Below are 26,479 nucleotides of genomic sequence, written 5' to 3'. Positions count from 1 at the left end.
CCTCCAGGGAAGAGGGGTATTTTTGCAACAGGACTCTAAGGTTGATTAGAAACTGAGGAAATTCTAAATATGTCCATTACAACATGTACTATTGCACCTAACAGTCAGTTCACAAATGCTTACAGGGCAGACAGATAACCATGAATGAGTGACGAAGCAAGTTAGACAAAACTATCTGGAAAATTGCAGCCTCAGAAGTAGATAAGGAACTTTCAGTTCTAGTTTTATTAAAACTCTCTGAGAACTTCAACTCAGAGTTATCAGGAATTTTAATTTTTTGTGAGATCACAGGAAATACTTTGTCTAAAATTCTCTCATTAAAGTGTTGGCAAATAAGTCATTTTAAAAAATCATCATGCAGGATAAGCCAAATACCTCTCAAAGCTAAATCTAAGCCTTCGATTTTTCACTGTGCAATCCCTTAATTTTGGTTATTTTATAGTCATGATCATGATGAGACTTTTTTGGTTATTTAAACATACTTCATACTGACAGTAAGGAACTATTATGGTTATTAAAATGGTTTTTATACAAGCTGCCAAAAGATCCCATTTACCTGATTAAAAAAAGGGTCTAGCTTATAAAACAGAGGGGAAGAGAGAGAGAAAGAAAAAAAGAAAGAAAAAAGGAAAAGAAAAAAAGAAAAATAAAACATACGATTACTGCATAGTGAAGCCCCTTGACATGTCAGATGCATATAACCTGGCGCTCAAAATGAGAACTCCAAGGAGGCATAAGGCAGCTCGTTTCAAGCGATAAACAGTAACAGTATATCTGTGGACATAAATAAAAACTCCAAACGCACCAATTCAGAATCCCCTCAATAAAAGGGGATTCAAATGTCCTTAAATGTTAAATTTTGATACAAGATTTTATACAAAATTATAATTTTATTAGGATCCCTCCCAAAGGTAGATTAAAAACTCCTTAGAAAAATAAACTGTATTATACACAATTAATGCAATCTCACCAAATATTTCAGACCTAACTTATGCTTATTGAGTTTGTTTCCTCTCTTTCTTCCTTCTTTCCCTTCTTCCTCCCTCCCTCATTACTTGTTAATTTTTTACCTTTTCTCCCCTCTTTCTCATGCTTTTTATTCTTTCTTCCCCTCGTTTCTGTCCCCCCCCCCCCCCGCCCTTCCTTCCCTTCATCTCTGCCGTCGCATATTTCTTCCTTGTGGGCTGGAAAGCACATGTTATTATACATACTTGGTTCTAAGTCAAAGCCTACTAAACACAATAAGCTTATTTGATTGTCCTTTCACATTCTTTACAAACGGACAATTTTAATTATATATCAACATTTTTGTCTTATTTCAATACATCTAGATAATACAGAAATTATAAAGTAGACAGAGTCTGCATTACATTTAAATCTTGGGAAGGTTTATTGATTGATAAAAGGCTTTTCTTTAAAGGTTGCACAGTAAGTTGTCTAATACTTAACATGCTTTAGTGAAATATGCTAAAATCACATTATCCATATTATTGGCAATCTCCCATCCATCCTGTCAAAGTTACTTTAAAATCAGGTTTCTGTATGCTTTAATCAATTGCAAAGATCGGAAACAAAATCATTCTTGCTTTCTATAAATATGTTTTTCTAAAACTCATTATACCAATATTTCCAAAACTGGGTTTTCCCTACACTCTTCTCTTTATGGGAAATGTACATCTGTGTCTCATTTTTAAAGGATTCCTAGGTCAAATAAGCTTGTAGAATTCTCAATAACAAATACATCCCTTGTAAATTCACATTTTATGTTAGCAAAATAAAGGCTTCTACACTTCCATTAAAGGAATGAAAGAAAAAAAATTTTTTTTTAATTGTTTAAAATGGCTACATTTATTTTTAGGGGAAGAAATTATTCCTTCACATCTCTATTAAAGTTTCCATCAGTTACTTTATTTTAACCTTAATTTGAAAAGCAATGCTTTAGATAACAATAATTACTAGTTAGTACATCATTTCTCTCTGTAAAAAATATTTTGTTCCTCGTTAGATCCTTCTGCTGATCCATGCCTAGACATCTTTCCCTGTCTTTGAATTTACACATTATTAAAACTCATTAAGTTGCATTTTTATATGTTCTTTATCATCTATAGTTGCATATGCTTCATGAAACATCAGCTCATAAGTATTCACAACACACTGATCTCCATAAAACAGGCCATCACATCTGGCTTTGAAGTCTCTTTAAAAGATAGTTTGGGAAGATAAGAGTTATAAAAGTTACACAAAGTCTTTTGAGAAAAGTCTATTTTTAGTGTTTGAATGATTTTGGTTTTGCATTGTTTAAACCTCTAGCAAAGTTTATGTACACTCTTAGAATGTTGTATACATAGAGTATTTGGAAACACTGATTTTAGCACAAACTACATGTAATAAATGAAAATCCAAACTATGAAAACCAAACCAAAACCAAAACAAACAGAAAGTTACTTAAATATATTTGTATACCAAAATTGATGAAACTAATTTAAAAAAATAGTACACAGCCTTTGTTCTTTCTAATAGCACCCAAATCCTTGAAATATATTGTTAAAATTTTATGTATTGCTGTTTTTCATAATGACAAATCCTCTCTATCCACTTTCTAAAGAACTTTAGTTTCCTTTGTTTTATATTTTGAAGCTATTCAGATCATCATAATGATAATATGTTCTGTGTATGACACAAAACTGGTTGCTCTCTTTGGTGCAAAGATATTTCTATGAAGTAGACGACTCATAATTTTAGGTTTCTTCTGGTTTCTCATACTTCAAGATATTGTGCACTTTCTGAAATATGGTAATTTACATGTCTGTGGGTATGAGACTATATCATATTTACTAAGGAGATAGTATTCCAAGGACTGACCTCAAACATTTTAATAATTCCTTAATTATTTATTTTCTCTCAAAAAATTGAGTCTGATAAATGTTTCTAAGACATATACCCCAAAACTTGAAGCCCTTAAATTTTGGCTTAAGACCAGGCTACTTGTCAGTTATAAGTAATCAATCATCCATTATTCACATTAGTTCATCCATTATCTAGCACATTGCCTATCACACATTAAACATTCAACAAACGTTTTTTGAATGAAATACTGAATCCACTCTAATATATCAATTATGATATAGCCAAACTATGTCAAGGTGGAGAACTTCTGATATTGGACATTTTCTCATCTTCTTATTAAATTGAATAGAATAAGAAGAGTCCATAAGCAGCCTTAGTTGGCACTTCTAGTATTGACCATCTATAATAAATTAGATGGACAAATAAGTTTATAAATTCTTTGCCATATTTGCATTTATATCAACTGTCAGTGATTTTCTTTGGTCAGTGCCTTCATATGTAAAAGACCTGCTAGCACAAAAGAACTGAGGGTGTCTGCTGGAACCATCAATTTCCGTTCTTAGATTATTACATTATTATGCAACATTCCATTATTACAGTGCTCTGGCAAAGTTAAATTTTATAAAATGGCTACCTAGTTCCTATGCTGAGATAAGTTCTGGGTGCTCTAAATGCACAATAAATTCTGGGAGATTTTAGGACTTTATCTCTTTTTACCATTCTTTTCATGATAAAATCTTCCAATAAAGTTGGAGCCAGACTACATTTTCTTAGAGCCTTTGTCACAGCAGAAAATGGGTTTTATTATCTCTCAGGACATTTTTTCTCCCATATTTGTTTTTAGGACATGCTAAGAAGAATTTTATATTTACATTTCAGATTCAGTTTTATATAGCTGTATTTCCAGTTTTATGTTTTACTCAGTCAAGAATGTTGCTATACACTACCGGAGTATCATTGTTCTATTCCTCCAGATAACTGAACTCAATTTGTAACTAAAAAATAATTTCTGTAATTATTTGGTTAATGCTAATTTACCCTAAGAGATTGTAAATTCCGTAAGGACAGGGGTTGTGTATTCTTTCTTAGTATAACATCTGCCACACAGTAAGAACACAGTATTTGTTGAATGAATATGTGTATAAATAAAATACTATTTCAATTACTTAATAATTGGCCGTGCATACTTGCAATTTTTTTTCTACTGTTCAAAGTATTACAGATGTCTCTTTTTCTCCCCATTGACCCATTCCACTACTCCCTCCCTCCCTCGCTCCCCAGTCCCTCACCTTACCATTGTCTGTGTCCTTGGGTTGTGCATATATGCATATAAATTCTTTGGTAAATATCCCCCCTTTACCTCCCCTCCCCCTTCCTTCTCTCTGAGATTTGTCAGTCTGATCCATGCATTCATGTCACTGAATCTACTCTGTTCATCAGTTTATTAAGTTCTTTAGATTCCACATATAAGTGAGATGATGTGATGTTTGTCTTTCTCTGCCTGGCTTACTTCACTTAGCATAATTTTCTCCAGGTTCATCCATACTGTCCCAAAAGGTACGAGATCCTTCTCTTTCACAGCTGCATAGTATTCCATGGTGTGAATGTCCCACAGCTTTTATATCCACTCATCTACTGATGGGCACGTGGGCTGTTTCCAGATCTTAGCTATTTTAAATTGCACTTCTATGAACATAGGGGTGTATATATTCTTTCTGATCAGTGTTTCAGGATTCTTAGGATATATTCCCAGAAGTGGGATCACTTGCAATTTTATCTTTAGTCATTTCTTATGAATCCAAACCATATCTAGATCTTTATTTCAGCTTTATCTAATAATTATATTTATTTCAAATGAAGCATTTGAAAAATGTAGCAACTAAACACTTCATGAGGCCTTCCTTTTAGATAACAGCTGAAGTAGTGTGGAGTTATTGTCATCACTTCTTGTATCTTCTTTTGAAGGCATTCATCAAAACTCTCAATTTGATAGGCATAGAAAAAATTCATGAGTGAGAATCATAGGAATCCAGAAAAGTGATCTCATCTTGAAAACAAATTATCAACCCATAACATATTAATCACTGAATGGTAAAAGACAGAATAAAGTGATCCATTCTCAACGACACCTAGTAATCTTTCACACTGGAAATCTATGAACATCATTTCTTTGCTTAAAATTTTTCAGTGATGTCCTAAAGCTATGGGATAAAATCTCAATTCCTAAATATGTCAAACAATTCCTTTCTTCATCCTATCACAGGTTTCTTCTCTGATTTTATGCATTTCCTCTTATTACACCTAACCTGCCAGCAATACAAATCAGTTGTATTTGCTGTTGCTGAAACAGCTCTGCTTTTGTGCTTCCTCCAATTTTCTGGTTGAGCTTCTCATCCAGGTAAACTTCTGCCCATCCTTCCCTACTTTGTACACTTCTCCTTGACTTTCACAGAGACATACAGGATCCCACTTCTTTGGCGCCATAGCACATTGTCAGTACTCTAGTATAGCATTTGGTAAATCATAATCTAATGCTTTTCTGTATCTCTTTCCTTACTAGGTGATTATATGAGGGTCCTGAGGGCAAGGACCATGTCTGAATCATGTTTTTTACTATTAATAATTTCACACACAAATATTATTTAGCATAGATGCTAGATTGAACACATATAGTGGTGAACAATGTAACACAAACCCTGCCTTTCTAGAATTTTCACTGCAACAAAATATTCATTGAATAACTTTTTCAAATATGAGGACCATTATAATAAAGAACACAATATCACAAAACCATGTTAACAGAAGAATTTATCTTAGTCTTTTGAATAGGTCCACAAAAAAGCCTGCATTACTTTAAAAATAAGAGTAGGGAAAATAATTAGTTTTTCTCCTTGGCTGCTTTTTGCCTATGTTTCCTCTATTTTTTCTGTATGAATTCCTGTTTTAGGAACTTATATACCAGAAAGGAAAGTAACAGTGAGAGCATCCCTAACACACTTTGTTCATTACATCTAGACAGAGAGGATAGAACTGGGCATAACATGTTAGAGTCACGGTGCAATAAAGTCAAATATAAATGCCACTGTTAATGTGAAAGTGAGTGATGAAAGGTAAAGAAATTGCCCCACAAAATAGATACTATACAAATTTAGGGAGCAAATATGTAGATATAGATATCAAGTCATGTACCAACAAGGACATTGTAGAGAGAGTAAATTTTAAAGTTAAGTACCTATATTCAAAATCAGTAACTGACTAAACTACAGACAGGTTGTGCTTTTTCCTCTGTTGTAAACTCAAAATGTAATGTCTTTATAACCTCAAGGAAAAGTTATGTAAATACATTCTAATTAAAGGACTATTTGCAGAATTCTCAGGAGAATATTAGAGTATCTAAGATCACAAAGGGAGATACTTATAGGAGGCATGTAAAATCTATCAATAAAAATAATCAAATTTATAGAGCATGTGTTTCATACAATTGCCTTTTATTCATATTCTGAATACCCCTTAACTTACATAAAAAAAAAAAAAAAAAGAGAATAGTAAGGGCAAATGTAATCAGCACATAATAAAAAAGTCAACTTTGTTCACTGGTTTTGACATATTTCATATGTATTAGTTAAAAGTGGCTGGTGAAGTAGGTTTGTAGTCATATTTCTTCTCTGAGTATTAAATCATGTAACTCTGACACTAAGTATGAAAATAGAAATAGTTTTATCCTAGAAATAGTTTTATGCCTTCCTTACAATTTTTCATCTGCAGAATAATCATTTGAATGGTGGTAAGCATGGAAATGTCAGGAATGCTTTTCTAACCATGATGTTTTCATTCCAAATCCAATATTAAACTTAAATAAATAATTATAAAAGTTGAGTTATTTTAAATAAAAACACCATCATAGTTAATTAAGTTAATTATAAAGAATCCCCCCAAAAAAATGAAAGAGAAAAGAACTCCCCCCCCCCAAAATATATCTTTATTGATTTCAGAGAGAGGAAGGGAGAGGGAGAACCTAGAGAGATAGAAACATCAATGATGAGAGAGTCACTGATCGGCTGCCTCCTCCATCCTCCCGACTGGGGATCAAGCCCACATCCCAGGGATGTGCCCTGATCAGGAAATCGAACCACAATCTACTGGATCCTAGGTCAATGCTCAACCGCTGAGCCATACCCAGCTGGGCAAAAATAACTTTTTAAAGAGAGTAAAGTACCCATCCTTTAAAGTAGAACTCAAGTTCATTTTTTAATTTGGCCTGACTGCTTTGGTCCTCAATGAACTCTACCAACCTGAGTCTCTGCATTACATAGCAGGTCACTTGTTTATGTTATATTTGTTTTCCACATTTGTCTCTTAAGAAAGGGGATGATGTATACCTAGATTTTATATTCATTATTTTACAGAGCTAAGCATTAGAGTGATAACATTTCTTACAGATTAACCAAATACAGGGAAATATATATGTCTTCAGAGATAAGCTTCTCTGAATACATCTTAGACTCCAATACCAGGGAAATTTTTAGAGAATGAAAAAGTTAACTTTACTTATTTAGATAATGCCCTACAATAGAATTGTTTTATGTTTATAAAGTAGATAATCACTTCCTTCCCTCTAAATTATGGTTACCTAACTACAGTATGCCTACTGACTGATGGTAAAACCCTAGTTAGGTTCCTTAGGAAAATACTTCTAATTAGTTAGGAATGAGTCATATTAACAGTCCACCTTATCTATAATATATTCAATATTTCTGAATATATAAAAATAAAAATAAAAAAGGGTAAGGTACAAATAACTTAAAAACACAAATATATCCTTTCAATTATTTTAAAACATTTCTTCAGGACAATCTCTTAGAATTCTCTGTGATGTATATGTGCTGATCCAAATACTATAAATATAATATGTTTAACTCTTAGCACAATCCAATTATGCAGACACAATTCTACCCATTTATAGCTGAGGACTCTGAGTCTAAGGTAGGCTTGGTAACTTTATCCAGGACACCTGGGACAGGGAGATAGAACTAGTATTTATACATAAATCATATGACTACAAAGGCCACAGAGTCTATACAACAGACTGAGAAAATGCTTTTCACATGAGTGCCAGCAGATGCAAGGCATTCATCTTTGTAATTTAGTACTTACACAATTTACCTCTATGCTTTGACTCATTTTTTTCTAGCAAGTGTTATTCATTGATCTTACTTAGTCCTGCTAACTAAAGAATGACAGTCTGCCATAGTCAATCTGGCTAACTAATCTATAATAGAATTTGAACCCATGACCTTGGACTAATCACCATAAGACACTAGCTAAATGAATTCAATGATCCAGTGTTTGCATATAAAATCTATCTGAACTAACTGTTTGCATGGGAATTATGCATTGTTTGTGTACCATTTGGTCAGCATTTACAATATTAATGAAGGCTGCTCACACTAATGCTCACAATTTATCAAATTCCCTCTGGAAGCTTCCTTGATTCTAATATACAAAATGGGTTGATGATGTCTCTTGAGCAGGCATAGCTGACTAAGGCTGATCTGTTTTCAGTGATGTAAAATCTAGACTTTAACAACTATGCCAGGAATGTGCAGCTTCTACAGGTGTAATTTGACTTTTTTGTTGTTTAATTCAGGCTCTGAAAACGATTAGTTCTCAATTTATCCTTCAAAATCACTTCACCATTAAAATTGTGCTACTGGTGTAATGAAAAAATAGAATGCATTTTAATGGAAGGTTTGACCTGCAGAAAAATAAATAATTTGCATCAATTTTTGTGCATTATGTCCAACTAATGAAGATAAATGTATTTATTCATTTCAGTAAAGCTGAAGAACTGAAGGCTGGCAGTTTTATGCATCTATAATGATGAATATTACAGTACTTATTATATGATGAATTGGGAATTCTAGAAATGGATGGTGAACAAAACAGGAAAAACGTGATTCTCATACTGATTTATATTTTTATAAACATGGGCGTATGCCTTAAACAAACATGTCTCCCCTAGTACCATTTCTACATCCTTTGCTTCATCAAATAACAAGAAATAAAAAATCAGTGAGATCTCATGCATTTAACATTAGAAAGTAAAAATGAAGAAAGGCATTTCACATTGTTTCCATGTCAAAGTGGTATACTTCTATCATAAAGACTCAATGATATAACCTACTCTGGCCTTTTTGTTTTACGTGAGGTTGATTATGTTTAAAGGCATTATAATGAGATGAAAGTTACTTGAAGATCATTAATAGGACTACTACTATTATGTACTTATTAATATAAAATATGTTATACAATAGTTTATAAAGGTAACATTCAAATACAATTATGAAATAAGAATGCATCCTAATATTTACAATTAAATAATAACTATGATAGAAATAAAGTGTATATAACAATTTTGTGTGTGATAAATTGTCTTTAAATTTAAGCTTAGTATTAAAAGGCATAAATATATTCATATACATTCATGTTTACATTGCCACTTATATTCTTCATGTATTACATAGATTTCAGTAGTTCTGATTCTGATATGATTAATTTAATTTGGATTTTGTTCACTGAAATAATTATCCACTGACTGTTTGAACTTACTATTGCTTTAACCCCACAGGTAAAATCCAGTCAAATGAGATCACAGAAAACTTTGCATCATCAACAATATACAGAAACATGAATACAATTCTCTCAGTCCCCTTCTCAGCTGACATATACTTCACATATGTTATTAAAGTCGTGAGTTACTAACAAATGAATGAAGCATGCTACTAGCTTATCGTTAAAGTAGGAACAGTTTTAATGAGACCCTTCAAGTCCCTCTGATATTTCCACCAAAGTGAACACAGCAAAGCAAAATGACACAAACTGGCCCTAATGGATTTTTTCTAGACGGCTGCTTTCCTACCAGCTCATGGACTGCTGAGTCTGCCTAGTCCTCAAAGTGCAATATGCACTCAACATTTGAAAGAGAGAAGCCAAGGAGGCTTTTACTACGGGCAGTCAGAAGGGAGGCAATGCAGTCGGAAATGCTATTAAAGTAGAAATGCTCCCTGTTCGGATAAAGAGATTATCACCTACGGTGAATTAAGAGGCAAGATTGCAACTGCTCACACATTTTAAATATCCCTTAATGAAAACTGCTGTGATTTTTGGTTTTTGGCTTTACCCCATCCAGCGTTGTTGTTTTTTTCTTAATTCTTTTCAAATCCTCACCAGAGGGTGTTTTTATTGACTCCAGTGGGGGCGGGGGGAGATTGAAGCATGCAGCAGCTGCCTCCCGTGTACGCCTTGACCAGGGAGTCAAACCTGTAACCTTTTTCGTGCAGGGGACGACTCTCCAACCAACTGAACCACCAGGCCGGGGCTTTTCTTAATTCTTTTGAATGAAACAGGAAGTTCAGTTAACTTATTATGAATAAGGACACCTACAACTTCAAAACGCTACCACGGCAAATACCACATTAAAATACCATTGCTGCAGTCAGGAAAATTATGAAAGAGATTTAATGTCACCCAAGCTTAATTAAAGCAGCTTATGCTTATGTAGCGTTTACCTTCATATCATTGTTGATTGCTCCACTAAGGCGTTTTTGTGTATAGAGAGCTTCCCTAATTAAATAGCTTATATCTGAGTCATTCAGCAATTTCACAACACACTGGTCATCATCACACTCCGAGTGATGAATGATGGTGGTTGGCTTGTAAGTGAATCACACAGGAGGAGGCTTAGCGTGCTAAGGAGAAGATGTGTGAACTTTTAGGAGAAATAATACGCATAATTTTTGAAATATCTCTGATTTCCCACTCCAAAAGACAGAGTATTCTCTATTTTAACCTCCTGTGGTTAATTAACCACATGTGTCTCTCAGACAATATCTGAAAATCTGAACAATACTGTCAGCAAACAGAGTTCCTCTCTTTGATCACATGTGCCATGCCAGTCTAGCTGAAATTTTCACTCTGGATTATGGTTCCTGCATACATAAACACGAAATCTTGGTGAGTTTCTGGAACTGATCTAAATTTCCAGAGATTGATCCCATACTACTCTTCTTAGAATATCTTTATCTCATTAACTCTTGCAGGAAAAAGAGCAAGATCTTCCAATAACACCTAAATGCATCATTTTGTTTTATTTATTATCGGCTTACGATTAACAAAATTTTAAAATTAAGTAAATATAACAGTATACTTGATTAATGATGATATAAAAGATAAGTGCTAATTAGTTGAGAATGCAGACTATGATGTTACTTGAAAGTTTTGGTAAATCAGAATCTCATTCCAGTACTAGAGTTGCAAGTTGCATGTCATTGTGTTTATTAGTGACAAAGTAAATAGAAATAACTCATGAAGCTATATTTCTATCAGTGGCGTGACATAACAAATCATAAACTGCTGCCTAAAATCTTTTTCTCAAAAGTAATGTATTTGAGGGTGTGAAGTGTAAAATTCCATTTTCTAGGTTATAGTTCTTTGACGAAGCTACATAAGAGTTAAGATTCACTCATAATGTATTGAGTTCAAAATTATTTTATTTTGCCTGGCCAGACATGGCTCAGTGATTGAGCATACGCCTAGGATCCAGGAGATCGTGGTTCAATTCCCAGTCAGGGCACATGCCTGAGTTGTGGACTTGATCCCCAGTGTGGACTTGCAGGAAGCAGCTGACCAATGACAGTTCTCTCATCATTGATGTTTTTATCTCTCTCTCCCTCTCCCTTCCTTTCTCTGAAATCAATAAAGATATATTTAAAAATATATATTTCATTTTATTTTTATTTATTTATTTTTAAAATAATTTTATGGATATTTTAGAGAGGGAGGAAGGGGGAGAAAGATAGAGATAGATAGAAAAATAGATAGATGATAGATAGATAGATGATAGAGATGATTAGAGATAGATAGATTAGATAGATAGATAGATAGATAGATAGATAGATAGATAGATAGATGATAGATAGATGATAGGTAGATAGATGTTAGAGATGATTAGAGACAGAGAGATAGAGAGAGAGAGAGAGAGAGAGAGAGAAAGAGAGAGAGAGAGAGAGATGGAGGCAGACAGAGATAGATAGAGATAGATAGAGATAGAGATAGAGATAGAGATAGAGATAGAGATAGATAGAGATAGAGATAGAGATAGAGATAGATAGAGATATAGAGATATATAGAGAGAAACATTGATCGGTTGCCTCCTGTATGCTCCATGACAAGGAATAAACCTGCAACCTAGGTTTGTGACCTGACCAGAATTGAACCCCGAGAACTTCTGGTGCACAGGATGATGCTCCAACCCACTGAGCCACACCAGCAGAACTTAATACTATCAGGTCAAAGAGTAAAAAGTTATCTGAACAAGAGAAGTAAAAAGTATATTGTAATACCTACAGGATAGTGATTTGAATATTCATTCCTTTAAACTTATAGTGTTCAATTTTATCTCATTCATAATTAGTCTAAAAACAAAATATATGTTGAATGCATTAAATAACTTTTTAGTAATAATGTGATATTTTTAAAAATTTAAATTCAATATTATTTGGCAGTGACTATAAAGAATGTTCTAAACAGTCTTCTTCATCTATACACTTGCTAAGTCACAGTGTTATTCAGATCTTTTGGTTTTTATTAGTATGTCCTGATAATGTTACATTAAAATTACAAGGAGGTTCTTATAAAAGTTAGAAATTTACCACGTGCTATTGACTAATTAAAAAAAAACATTTTAATGAAAACACTAATATATTATACTATTATACCACACGAATCTACAAACTACAAAAATAGTAATTCCACTCAGATATATAATCCAACTTGATTTTTATGTTTCTAATGAAAGTGGCCTTGCTAATATCAATAAATATTTCCCAATATAACTCAGCTTTCTTCAGAAGGCAAGAATTAATCTACTGCCCAAGTTGAATAGATAAAAGGGAAAAAAAACACAAAACTAAATCCTAAGACTTATAGTTTAATTTGTTTTTTTCTCTCATCATATCTATAAGTTTAATAACAGAAATTCCAAGTGCCGCCCCCAGTATTTTCCTCAATTTAAAAAGTTACATTAAAGTATATTTTATATATCTATGAATATTTTGAATTGTTTAATATTTTCTTAAAAGTTTACCTTTTACTAAACAGGGCCAAGGGTAGAGAGAGATCAAAGATTGCTTTATATATGGTTCCAATAAACTGTAACTGAGAGCTTCCTTACAACAAACTATTACCTTTTAAAAAAAATAGTTTTCACATCTGAAATATCCCAGTGGGTTTTTGAGATTTTAAAAATATACTATTTTGATTTATCTTCAGCAAGCACTTCCTCAAAGCCAGACAGCATGATAGAGACATTCCGGGTACACTGGTACATTGTATTTACAAAACAAATAAATTAAAAAACTCAAGTTTAAAGTTTTAAGCATAAGTCAAAATTATTTATTTTAGAAATTTAGAAATTATGAGTGCTATTATGTAACTATCATTACTGAAAAATATCTGTGCTATAAAGTTCTTATACATCTTCCCCAAATCTTACTCAATTCTCACTACCCTGAATTACTCTAGTTAGTTTAATGAGGTCATCACCTTTAATAATAAAAAACGGCTAGCTCTAAAAGTTTTTTTTCCTGTTTATAATGCTATCTCATCATATCTACTGATGTAGAATTCATTTGTTCAACAAATGGTGACTTAGGTCCCAAAGAGTGCAGGCCCTGTTGTATGTTCTTATAGAAAATAATACAATAATTAATAAATAATAATACAAGAATAAACTCTGTTTCTTATACTCACAACTATAAACCTACTTTTGCCCACCCTATGTGTGTATATATATAGTTCAATAAATCAAAATTTTAGTTCTTTGTCTTTTCTGGAAATTTATTATCTTCTATTTCATTTCATAATTATTATTGAAAATAATTTTGTCATATGGAAGAAAGAGGATATTAAAAATAATTAATCCTGGGTGTCAAATATTCGAACTATGTTACAGGAACAGTTTGCTATATGTATCTTCTCTTAAATAAAACAAATAAATATTCAATTAAACCATTTGTGGCTCATTCTTTTCATTAACTTTCTAAGTCAAATACACACATAAGCTACAAATCTGAAAAAAATAAAGCCACAAAAGCTTTATTTTATCCATAAAACATTTTTTAAATGTCAGATTGAAAAGGATCTTTAGGGAGATGTTGTAGGATATTTCAACATTGATTCAGTAAAAATGTCTATGGGCCATTTTGGTAAAAATCAAGTTTTCTTTTGTTACTTACACATTTAGAAGCAGATGTTTAACTTGTTTTCCTGATTTTCTACAGTAACAGAATGTAGCAAGATGCATTTGTTAAAAACAAAATTTGTAATGACATATGGAGGCACTGATTTACCCTCTCTTCACAGCAACTAAGATTAATGAACAAAGAACAAGTGGCTGACATAAAACATACCCATGGGGGTTCCAACGCCATAACCTTTGGAGTCTATAAGGCCACCAATCTGTGTCAGGTTGCAGTTCCGCTGGGTAACAAATTCGATGGTTGTTGACTCCATTAGGAAAGCATAATCAGAGGTGAGGACTCGCTGGATGCCTTCTTCATTACTTTTGACGAGCACCGACTGCCTCCTGCTACTCATAAAGGCCCACATTTTGTCATACGTGGAGATTTTTGATTTCTGGGGAAAAATAGAATACATGAGAAAGACAATCCTTAGTTTCCATGTGATGCTACAATGTTAAGTTGGAATTGACTATATTTATTTACTCAGACTACCTTTAATTATATTATTAATAATAGTAATATCTACACAGACAATCAAAATCTCTATAAAAAGTTTCTCACAGCAATTCCTCATATTTTTCCAGGTATAGTGCAGATTTATTTAACAAATATGTTAAAAGTGTCCCAGTGTACAAAAATGCACAAGTAGGAAATCACAGAAGGTACTAAAAAGGAAAATAAACAAGATTAATAAGGAGGGTCTTTTGTGCTTATATCTCACATGAGTACCTCGTGTGTATAATTTTATCTTTCAACATTACAGTAACATTAACTTGATAGAGACAGGCACTGGACAACGATTGACACTGTAAAACTTTAAGAGGTTACTTTTCCCAATTTGGTTGACTATGAAGCAGATGGCATGTTAACCCCCAAGGATACACAAAGCTATAGGTTGAAAAGATGAGAGTAATTCATTACCAATAAGGATGTTACAAGTAAGATTGACATTTCCACTGAGACTCAGTCTGCCTCTGCACCACAGAAAATCTATCATTTAGGTCTACTAGCTAATGAAAGATTTCTGGACCAATAAAACTGAATAGTTTTTATATGCAACTGAAAATTCTCAGTGGGGCTTTACTAGGATTTCATTATTAAAGGAGAGAAATGGGTTTTATGCAGAAGGAACTGGTATAACATAAATATGAGAAAGGTTAGTATCTGTTTATGGAAAGCTCATCTGTCAAACCCTTACCATAGGTTAATTCTTACACAAATACAAAATAATACTGAAGCTATAAACACAAGAAGGATATTCATCATACTGGTTGCACTGTTATAAAAAGCTAAAACAGCCAACCTATTTTCAAACAAATATATATGCAATCTTTTTACAGCTTAAGCATGCTTTTAGTCCTACATGGGCCAGGTCATAAATGTGATATTACCACAACTTCTACTAAAAGGCAGATACACAACAATATTCTTGCACCGTTTCAATGATAAAATGGGAAGAGAAAACCTAAATTTAACAGGGGGAAAACTAAAGGTACATGAGTGCTATATGAAAACACACATAGCATTAGGGCTAAGAGAGGGAAGGAGTGCAAACCTTTGCTCCCCGGTGAAGCTAAAACATGCTAAAAGGCCAATGGCTCAAGGTTTAAAAGACAGCAGCTAAAACACCTAGATTAAGATTATTAGGATTACAAATTTGGGCTGGTATTGTGACAGGTCAAGTGTCACAAGTACAATAATCAAGTGTTGGTAATAAATAAGAGAAATGAAAGGGATATGTAAGTTTTAATGAAATATTTATTGGAATAATTCAGAACAAGAGTGAGACTGTCATAGACTGATTTGGTTACCCAAATCAGTAACATAATAAGGCTAGTTAGGACAAGTTCACTTCCTTTCAAAGGTAAGAATATTTCTCCTAATGTTTTGGATTAAGTGAGGGCTAAATACAAATAAATAAAAATTAGAGTTTACCTGCAGATTAAAGCTACTTCATATAAAAAATAAAATTGGAGAGTTTTTGGTTTAGTGAATCTGTGACTGATAACAGATGAACACAATTCAATAAAGGATAACACTAAAAAATTTTGTGATAAAAGTGCAAACTCATCCATTGAAAATGTAACATCTTTAAGGGAGAGTGATAATGCAATATCAGAACGTGGGTGGCCAAAACCAAGCAGAGAATAAGAAAGTGAACAGAAAGTTATCTTTACCTGTATTGGCCATAAATTGCCTTAATTCCCTGCTTTGCTTCAGCTATAAGAACATTTGCAATCAATGTCTTCCATGCCTATTTAAATTTGTCCAGTGCAATTTTTGCTTTGACGGGGCCAAGCCACTCTTTTATCTAAATTATGTTGCTTGAATTACTCTGATACTCTGTCTGACAAATGCTTGGAACAATTCTAGATATTGACCAGGTTCCAGGTATTGCGAATAGTTAGCATGCAAGGCCATCCTGGATGTTTGCCTTCATCGTAGAAGCAGGGAGAAGCCAAGGAGGTAAGAAGCAGGTTTGGGGACGCAGGCACATTTGCACTGTGACACCGCAAAGGCTGTGACAGGGAGAGCGGGTCAGCGGTGGCAGAGGCAGATGCAGAAAGAAGAGAGTTAAAAGCCCAGAGCAGCAGGCCAGGCGAGAGACAGGGCCTGCTCTAGGGAAGTGGTGCTGGAGATGGAAAGTATTCAAGGGGTGTGCGTGCACGTGTGTGTGTGTGTGTGTGCACGTGTGTGTGTGTGTGTCATGGTTCTTACTTGGTCATTATTGGAAAACAGGAAGTAAAGAAGAGATTTATGTTACCTCCTTGCTTTCTGATTCAACTCGGGAGTCATGGGGTGAGAGGAAAAAAAACAAAACAAAGAGATAAAGTATTTAGGAGGAAAGACTACATCTAGTAATTTGGAGGTATCTAAGGAACATCTAAATGGACCTGTCATGTAAAGCTAGATATGTGAGTTGGGAGTTCTGTGAAAGTTTAAGACTAAAAATATAGATTTTTGGAGTCCTCCTGAACGTAGAAGGCAATGCAGTGGGTGAGAAGGAAGATCACAGAGGCAGGGGGGCCCTAGGGTCAGGCTTGGTGCAATTTTGAATTTCAACGGCTGGCAGAGAAGACTGAGTCTGCAAACGAGATATAAAAGGAGTGACCAAAGATTAAGGAAGAAAATCTGGAAATTGTGGTGCTGTAGAAATCAAAGCAAGAGAATATTCAGTGAGGAAGCTGATACTTGTAGTGATTTGCCCAAAAGAAAAAAAAAGTATACAATGAGAACAGAATAATGCCTTTGGATTTGGCAACAGAGAGTTTCTTGGTTATTTTAGCAAAAGCTAATTTAGTGGACTGAAACACTTAGAAGTAACATTGAAATAGGTTAAGGAAGGGGAAAGTAAAATGGAACCAGTAAATGCCAGAAAAAAAAAATCAGAAAGTAGGTCATTGAAGAAGGGGAGATATAGGGCAGTACATAGAATATTTTGGTTTAAGTAAGATTTTCAAGGATTGAAGAGATTTGAGGATGTTTAAATGATGATGCGGAGAGTTTCTGAGGGAAAAAGGAGCTTTGACATGCCAGAGAAAAAACAATCAATAGTGTAAAGTTTCTATTAAAGTGAGTCTGAAGTAGAACAAAAGAGGATTTAAAATACTGTAATTGGCTTGATCTCTGAATTCAAAATATTTATATTAAACACATGTAGAATTGTACTTATACTCTAATCTACTGCGTAAGAAAATAAGAAAATAATTAACCTCAGGTAGATTTCTTTTTAATAAAACAGAAAATTGTTGAATGTTTTCAAAGTAAAACAAGCTATAGGATCTCTAAGGTTAAAATTAATTGAAGGAACTGCACAACTTAAAGATTAGGAATCAAAATATATTTAATGTCAGGAAGGAGGTAAATAAAAATACAATTATTCAGATATGACTACACTGAATGTGAAAATTATATGTAAACTTTGAAGGAAGGACATATTGAGCTGTACTATGAACTAAGGTTTGCCCGTGGAAGACAGGACATCTTGAGAGAACCACCTGTGCTATGCTGTGCTCAGTCTCCTGTCGCTGTGGTTAGTTTCATTCAGTGAAACAGCCACTCATCACTGTTCAGAGGTGTGATGGGATCATGGATGGGGCTCAGCAGCTGAGCTAGAAAATATGCATAGCTGCCCGGCCGGGCGGGGCTCAGCGGTTGAGCGTCGACCTAGGATCCAGGCGATCAGGGTTCGATTCCCGGTCAGGGCACACGCCCCGGTTGCGGGCTCGATCAATGACTCTCATCATTGATGTTTCTATCTCTCTCTCTCCCTCTTCTTTCCTCTCTCTGAAGTCAATAAAGATATATTTAAAAATATATATATGCATAGTCTTTGAAGGCCCTCTAACCGCAGAGCTGCACAGGAGCGAGGCCTGTGAGAACACCAGGAGTGACTCAGAATTTGGGACGCAGCTTGGCTCTGTGCATTGCTGCTGCCGAACTGATTAGAAAAAACTTTCCAGATGAAATGTATTATTTAAGAGAAATATGAAAAATCAAGTCAAGTAATAAGCTAAGTGTGAAATAACATAATTCTCTGTTAAGGAGAGAATTGAGATAATGACAAATTAGAGCATAGAAAAGGTGCTCAAACAGAGTGTAGTCAAGTAAAAGAAATATTAAATTAGTAGTGGAGGGGATATAAAGAGCATCTTGTTCTACTCATTAATTTCACAGATAAGGAAACTAAGGCTACTTGGTAAGAAGAGAAAAATTCCCAGTGAAGGTAGATTTGTAAAAAGAAAAATAATCATAGGATTTATGACATCACGATTTTATAGAACAATTTTAATTATATGACAAAATAACTTTGGGGAAAATGTAAAGCATTTCTACATATTATCCTTAGAGTTCTGCTGTCCATAGCAATTTAGTTAAAGTAAAGTAAATAAATTAAATGACATCTCAGAGATACTGGTTGAAATGCATATGAAAGTCAAGGCACTACAGAGGAAAAGGAATTTAAATTTTCTAAGTAAAACCTTATTTTCTCATGCAGCTGAACCCTATCACACTGAATTCTAGAATCAATTTCTTTCCTCTTTTTGTGTGCCTCACATTAAAGACAATTTTCTGTCTCTGTTACATCAAATGGATTTAGGATGTCAATATTTAGCAGTGGTTATTGTATCAAAGTGCTGAGGCTTGTAAGCTGATCTGATTTTTGCTATATCAGCACAAAACAAATACAACCAGTTCATAAAGCAATGCCTTTGTATAACAGCAGTTTTCCTGGACTATGAAACATCAACAAAAGAATGAAAAAAAGATTTTGCTCAAGAACAAACTTACAAAGAATAAAAAATACAATGCTTTTTAAAATTCATAGATGCCAAAGGATTTTGTGTTTTTAAAAGAACATTTAATGTAAACACTTAAATATTTAAAACATATAGCTAATGATTTAAAACTTGAGGATATATACTACTAGCCTTAGTTTCTCACCGAGCTCTAAAGTTTGCAACCTGAAATTATTTCGTTGTTTGCAGATCTCAAACTGGGGCAACATTTTTTCCTGAGCATTTGAGAGAGCAACTTTTAGAATTTGTAAGATATTACTGTACGAATGGTGTTTTGAAATTTTGCTTCTATCCCCTTTGAAAGTTATGAGGGTTAATCAAGTAAGGGTTACTAGTATTCTGCCTGCATTGATCTTTTCTCCTACCTGAAGCAACATGTTTTATAAATACAACATCATCTTCTTTTTAAAAATACCTTTGGCTTAAATTGCTTAAGTACAAATACATCCTTTATCTCTGTTCATTTTGCTTGCTGTCAAGTACAAATTAAAATTTAAGAACCATCTTGTGCTCACTGGATCTGTTTTTATAAATCTGTCAGAAAACCTAAAATATGATAAGAAAATAACATAGTTGTCTGACCTCTGGAACTAAGAATTTAAAACTAACATTTTAAGTATGTTCTAGAGGAAATTTTATTTCCATGACTGAGGCAGAAAAGCTTTAACATATGTCTTATTTGAAATATCACAACCACAAAGCCTTAATAGCACAAAGAAAATACAGTATTAAAAATATATTTTAAAAATACAGTATTATTTTGTAATATGGTTATTATACATAATATTGGAAGTGTTGACTGCAACTCAGATTCTTTAAAAAAGTTAATAGGGTGGTACAACACCCAAAACATCTTGAAGTAAGCTAAACAGTACTTTACTGTATATTAGAAACCCAGTTCTTTTAATCTAAAACTATTCATTAAAAAATATTTTAGCTCCTAAACCATAATGTCTAGCAGAATTAGTTGAAGTTTGGTATAAAAATAAATATGGTGAAAAAAGATATAAAAAAAGGGACAGTATTTTTTTACTATTTTTCATAATTATCAAAGTAAATTTGGTTGTATTTGGCACTTACTCAAATAATTCATTTTCAATAAATTCCACATGACCAATTTTGTTTCTAACATTAACTTCCATATTTTGTTAAAATGTCATGATAACCTGTCATTTTTTTCTGAAAAAGTCACATGTAATAGTTTTCAAAATGTGGTTTGAAAAAACCCCATACCAAGGTCTCTCTTGGTAAAGGAGAATTTGGCTGAGATTTGCATTTTAATTTTTTATTACAGTAAATAAATTACCAACAATCCTGGAACATATGTGCTAGGTAAGAACAGCTGAGCCCTATCTGGACTCATCTGACCTTGGTCATTAGGAAATTAGAGTTAATTCAGGAAAACAGGACTGAAGCCATATGTGGTTCATATCAAAGGTGGAGCTGAGGCTAGTGCAGTGATCTGGAAACATTTGGTTGTTAGCAAACCTGTCAGTCCTTGGAATAATTCTGGCAGTTTTATCTCAAAGCATCTGCAATCTCTTAAAACAGGATATTTGAAGGGAAGGACAATGATACAGAGGGAGCTTCTCGATGTTATTGAGAGTTAAGAGAGGAATAGGGGAGAGCATTATGACTGAGCATAATATGATGGGCAGCAAGTTTAAAACACCTTGGTGCACTTATAGGCAGTTATTTATTTTAGGGAGTTGAACCAGTATTAGACAGTTCATTCTGCACTACATAGAATCACTGACAGTCTTCCAATCACTGCATTTAATTCTTTAAATGAGATATCTGGAACTTTCCTGGTCAGATGCTTTCTTTTGTTACAAACAGTAGTAATCAGCAATATATTTTACTGTCATTTTGCCAAATTTACTAGAATTAGAAAACTTGACTTCATTTGCTCAATGGAGAACCTTGAATAAGCCACAATTTCTTAGTCCTATCTAAGAAAAAGCTTCCCTAACAATGGCATGGAAATGTTATGAGGAATAAATGAGAAAATCGATATAAATTGAATTTAATAAGTGGATTTTATTCATATTGAAGCTTATATAATCAGTCAATCAATGGAGAAACAGTAACTTATGTCACTGCATTCCTGTATCTATGCCTTTATTTTTTGTATAATTTATGACTTCTAGGAATATGGAAACATGCTACCTCTTTTCCTCCCAATAACCTGAACTGATCACCCTAATGAGCAAGATTAGCAAGAATATCCTGAGCCCTTGCTGAGAGAGCATCATTAACCAATGTGGCTTATAACATGAGACCTTTCCACACAGGGAGCCTCAAGGGCAGAAAGTCTTATTTTAAATCGCAGCTCATTCTACTGAATGATTCACTTACTTACTCATTTAGCACTTGTTATTTCAGTCCCATATATACTGAGAGCCAGCTTGGTGTAACGACCATGCGTGGCACTGGGTAGGCAGAGATTAACCTAACAAAGCTTAAAGTCTCCTAATGTGTGACAAGTAAACTAAGGATTATAAAACGGTGTGATAAGTGCCATGACAAATGACAGCTGAGGTATAACCTAAGTTGATGAGAGGTGGTGTGACAGAAAGCCAGAGGAAGTAGTTTTCATTCCATTAAGATTCAAATCAGTCACAGTGTTGCTGGTCTCTCTCATTCCTGTCTGTCATTAAAATTCTGCATTAAGAATACGTGTGGCCAAAAAATATCCACATTAAAATTCTTAAAAGAACAATTGTTCTCACTTTGCCACAACCTTTTCTAGGGGTTCTAAACTTTATTATATATATGATATCTGCAACCTTCTGTACATTAAACTATACACAAAATGGTATAATTTCCCACCATTTTCTATAAACTTACACACATTAAAACATATATCAAATGGATGTTTTGTTTCTAAATAAATAGTAAATAAATGATCCCAGTTGGGTCTTGGGGATCTGAGGGAGATGAGATGAACCATCTGCTGGCTAGACAAGCTCATTTGATTACAATAATCTTAATATGTATAAAGTAATCATATCAATGCCTGTATGAATCATTCACCTAAGGTACATCTTAATTAGAAGAGCACATTCTAGCTTAGGCCTTGAGCTGGCCATTTTCTCCAGCTGGAATGCACTGCCCTTACCTGTGTTTGTGCCTCACTATTTACCCTACTTATAATTCTTCACTTAGCATGGATATGCTTCCTACTTTATTTTTATCCATAGCCTTTAATAACTATGGAGAATAATACATATATAGCTCATTCTTGCGCTTTCGTATCTGTTCAGTTTCTGTCTCCATCCACTATAAGGTAAGCTCCATGAAGTTAGGTTTTTGTCTTGTTTTGGTCATCCTTATAGCCCCTATACCTAAACCAGTGCCTAGAATACAGTAGATACCAGCAGATATTTATTAATAAGCAAAAAAAATGAGTAAATGAATGAAGAAATGCATTCTACCTATTGCGCTGGAATTTAAAAGAGGGATATTAGTCTCAGTCCTGGTGTTACCAAGCTAAGTGATATTTAATGAGTAATTTCATCTTGCTAGAACTCAATTTGCTCATCTGAAGACTAAAAGGGTAACATCATATAAATGCTAATATATCTTTCATTAGAGATGGTCTTCATAACTATACATATTTAAAAGAGTAAGTAGGCCCATTTACTTCTTTCATATTCTATTCATGGCTTAATTTAATAAAGAAAAGAATATCACTGGCCTAGTTTTAAAGTAAAGACACCTTATTGCACTGCATAAATAATTTTAAACTCTCTCCCAATGTTAAGTTGTAGCTGTAACGTATTCATAAAAATACTAGGATGTATTTCACATGCCACATATCTCAGGGATGGGAGGTAGGATGTCTCTTCTTTGTTCCTTCCCCACTTTTAGATCATCACTGCCATACTCCCTTCTAAAAACAAACTGAGGTCCTAAATCCTGATCTTCTAAGACTCATGCCAAACAGTCTTACTACCTGATTCCTCTTACTACAATATTGTATTAATTTTCTGGATATGAACATCATTCCCAGAATATTATAGTACCCAGATGTTTGTTTCTCCTTGGTGATAAAGTAATGAATGTTTAACAATTGGCTCTCTAGAAAAAGGGGAAAGGCCCAGATTTGTAGTGTTTTCTGGTTTTGTGGTTTAAATATTCCTACCATTGCCTTTTTCAAGCTATGAATGTGATGTCAGCCAAACTATAAAATTTCTGAATATTTAACTTTACAAGTTAGAACAAACCAGCTCCGGTACACCACCGTTTTTCCTTCACTGAACATTCTAAGCTGTTCCTCTATCATTTCCAAGGACTTTCTTACCTTAGTCACTCAAGTCCACAGTCATATAATGTTGTACTTATCAACACTTGAATCTGCTTTACTTTTGAAATCAATTACTAAAATTATCTACTCTGTAATTATATTCTCTTTTATTCCTAGTTTGTTATTGAATTTCTTTACTGGTCACATTTTCCAATCTCACTGGTGCTTCATGCCCATTAATGACCTACATTAAAATTCATTAGCTCCTTCTACTTTATATTATGTTCTGGTGTGTGTCCATGGTCCATCATTTCAAATTTATTGTTGCTAAAATCCTAAACTCACTAAATTTTCTCTCTTCTTTTTGAAACACCTAGCCTAACCTCAACCCTAACTAAACCCAGCTATCCACTTCTGACTCTGTATCATGGCAGCACAGCGTTATTGGAAATGATCATAGTACAAAGTGTGAAGCTCAAGTATGTGCTCAACACTACCTAGAAAATAGACCTCTTTCGACTTATTTCCTACAATGCCTATTTCAACTCTCTCTCCTTTTTAAAACTCAAAGCCACCTGTGGACTCACGCACAGAAAAAAGTGAAACTATGTATGGGAACAAATTTGAAGACCAATCCAAAGCCTTCTTATAGCAAAAATCTTCTTATATTGTAGTCTCTTCTCTTTCTGTCTGGAACCCTTCCTCCCACAGAGAATCTTTCATTTTACGGTTTGGATTCCATCACATCTTTTTCTCCCTTATAACTCCCTTTAACTGACAACATTTAAGCATATATGTCTTGTAGATCTTAACTTCCTTTCCTCTAGTTAACTTTTTCCCCCCCAGAATGATTTTTCTAAATCTCAAACTGGGTCACTTCAACCCTTACTTTATTAACTGACTTAAATGGCTCCCTGTTACTCCTTAGATGAAAAGTTATTAATAACACAGGTTCTAAAACTCTAGCAAGCAAAGCCCGTTGTCTACATATGTCTTCCTTATTCCTTTATAACATTCTTGCTAACAGGATATACATTTCCTATCTTGTCCTTCATAGCAAGTTAGCCATTTAACCCAATTGTATGCCCAGTGATGGAATTCGAAAGCATTAATGGAGTTTCTGATGAACTCTTCTTGATAGGGCAGATTCAGTTTGCATGTTCCTGTGCCTTCCTAGACTAATTTTATGTTCTCATAGTACATATGCCCAACCTCAGCAGCCTTTAATTATACATTCTATTTAATGATTATTTGGTTAATTTCTGTATTCTTCGCGACTCTTGCTGAGTCATAATACCTAGTACAGGTGCTGGCAGAAAGACACTTTATAAATATTTCAACAAATGAATGGAGTACATTAATGAAATGATAAAAAGGCAATCAGCTATGAAACACCAGGTTATTATAAAAATTATATCATTGAAGGTTCATCCCAAGGAAAAATTCAATAATACATTTTTTATTAACTCTGAGAGGTATTAACTATACATAAAATTATTATAGACTAGCTGAAGGAAATACTCAGATCAATCATGAAAATGTATTAAATCTCATTTCCATGCAGATAAGTTTAAATAATAGGCTAATTACCACTAATATTGTAATTTATTAAAGGAAGACTTGGGTCAATATTACTGCTGATAATATAAATAACACATATTATTAGCTGCTTTTTAAAAACTACTCTTGGCTGAGAACTTATTGTGTGCGAAATGCTGTGCTAAGTACTTTAAGAAAACGATGTTATTTACACAGTCATATCCCTGGTGGATAGGTTTTGTGAGACCCATCACAAAGATGAGAAGAGTGAGATTTCAGGGTAATTAAACATCAAACACAAGGTTTAAGGCAGATTTTTAATTTATATGCTAAAGCAATTTGCTGTGACTTGTAATAGTATACACAATTTTGCTGAAATTGCTTTTCTGTAAATAGTCCTTGTGTTATTTAAGAGTGACTTAGAGATAAGCCAGATATACTTTCTAAAGTAAGTACTATAAGATGAAGCAAAATAGATACAAGATGATAGATTCTTGCTAACTGATTAAACAATAATAAATGTAAAATGAAACACACAAAATACTTATAAAGAAGGATGATATATGCAATGAAACCCAAAGAACACAAAAATAAATCTAACAGAAATAACAAAAGAAAGAAAAACAGAATGGTATGCATAGTATGATTGATTTGAATAGTTTTCAAGAACCATACTTTGAAGTTAATTCCAAAAATGATAATTTCAAGTATGTGTTAAGTGATTCCTCAATAAAGCTAAATTTAATCTTCTGAGGGTTATAAGAACAGTTTGAGTATGTGAGTGTGTGTGTGATACGCTGAGAAACTGTTCAACTTCCACTACATCCCCTGAGCAGACTTAAACCCACAAGAAAGTGCAGGAAGAATATTTACAGCAGCTAGAGGCCAATCCCAGGCCAACACACATGAAACGTGAGTAAGAATCCGCCATTTGGCAGCATGGGGTTCCTCCCAGGCAGCAGTGCTAACAAGAATAGGTAAGGCAAGGCGGATATACAGCGATATGACTTTATTACTTTATATGTCTTCCATCAAAGGCAGTGGGGGAAACAACCTGTATGTATTCTAACTGTAACACTTATGTATTTAACTAAAATTGTTTCCCATGTGACTTCATCCTTTGTTTTGACACAAAACTCTACTAGAAGCTTCTGTCTGTACTTAGAGTGGAGCTAGCTAAGTCATACGTGGCTTTGTCTCTAATTAAAACTCATCATTTCCTAGCACCCAATAACCATTACAGC

At 33.8% G+C, this 26,479-nt stretch overlaps 1 protein-coding gene across 3 annotated transcripts in view; it reads right to left on the bottom strand.

The window, feature by feature from the left end:
- Window positions 1-26,479, bottom strand: part of GRIK2 (glutamate ionotropic receptor kainate type subunit 2) — a 483,205-nt gene that overhangs the window by 19,058 nt on the left and 437,668 nt on the right. For all 3 annotated transcript variants that reach the window (XM_081141402.1, XM_081141404.1, XM_081141403.1), the window contains one exon: window positions 14,316-14,541. In XM_081141402.1, the coding sequence (XP_080997528.1) occupies window positions 14,316-14,541 (226 nt within the window). The remainder of the gene's footprint in view (window positions 1-14,315; window positions 14,542-26,479) is intronic.

The sequence above is a fragment of the Miniopterus schreibersii genome (assembly GCF_964146895.1).
Source record: "Miniopterus schreibersii genome assembly, chromosome: 6".
In the NCBI taxonomy this organism is placed as follows: Eukaryota; Metazoa; Chordata; class Mammalia; order Chiroptera; family Miniopteridae; genus Miniopterus; species Miniopterus schreibersii.
Note: the sequence above shows the minus strand (reverse complement) of the source record. Positions and strands in the feature narration are given on the sequence as shown.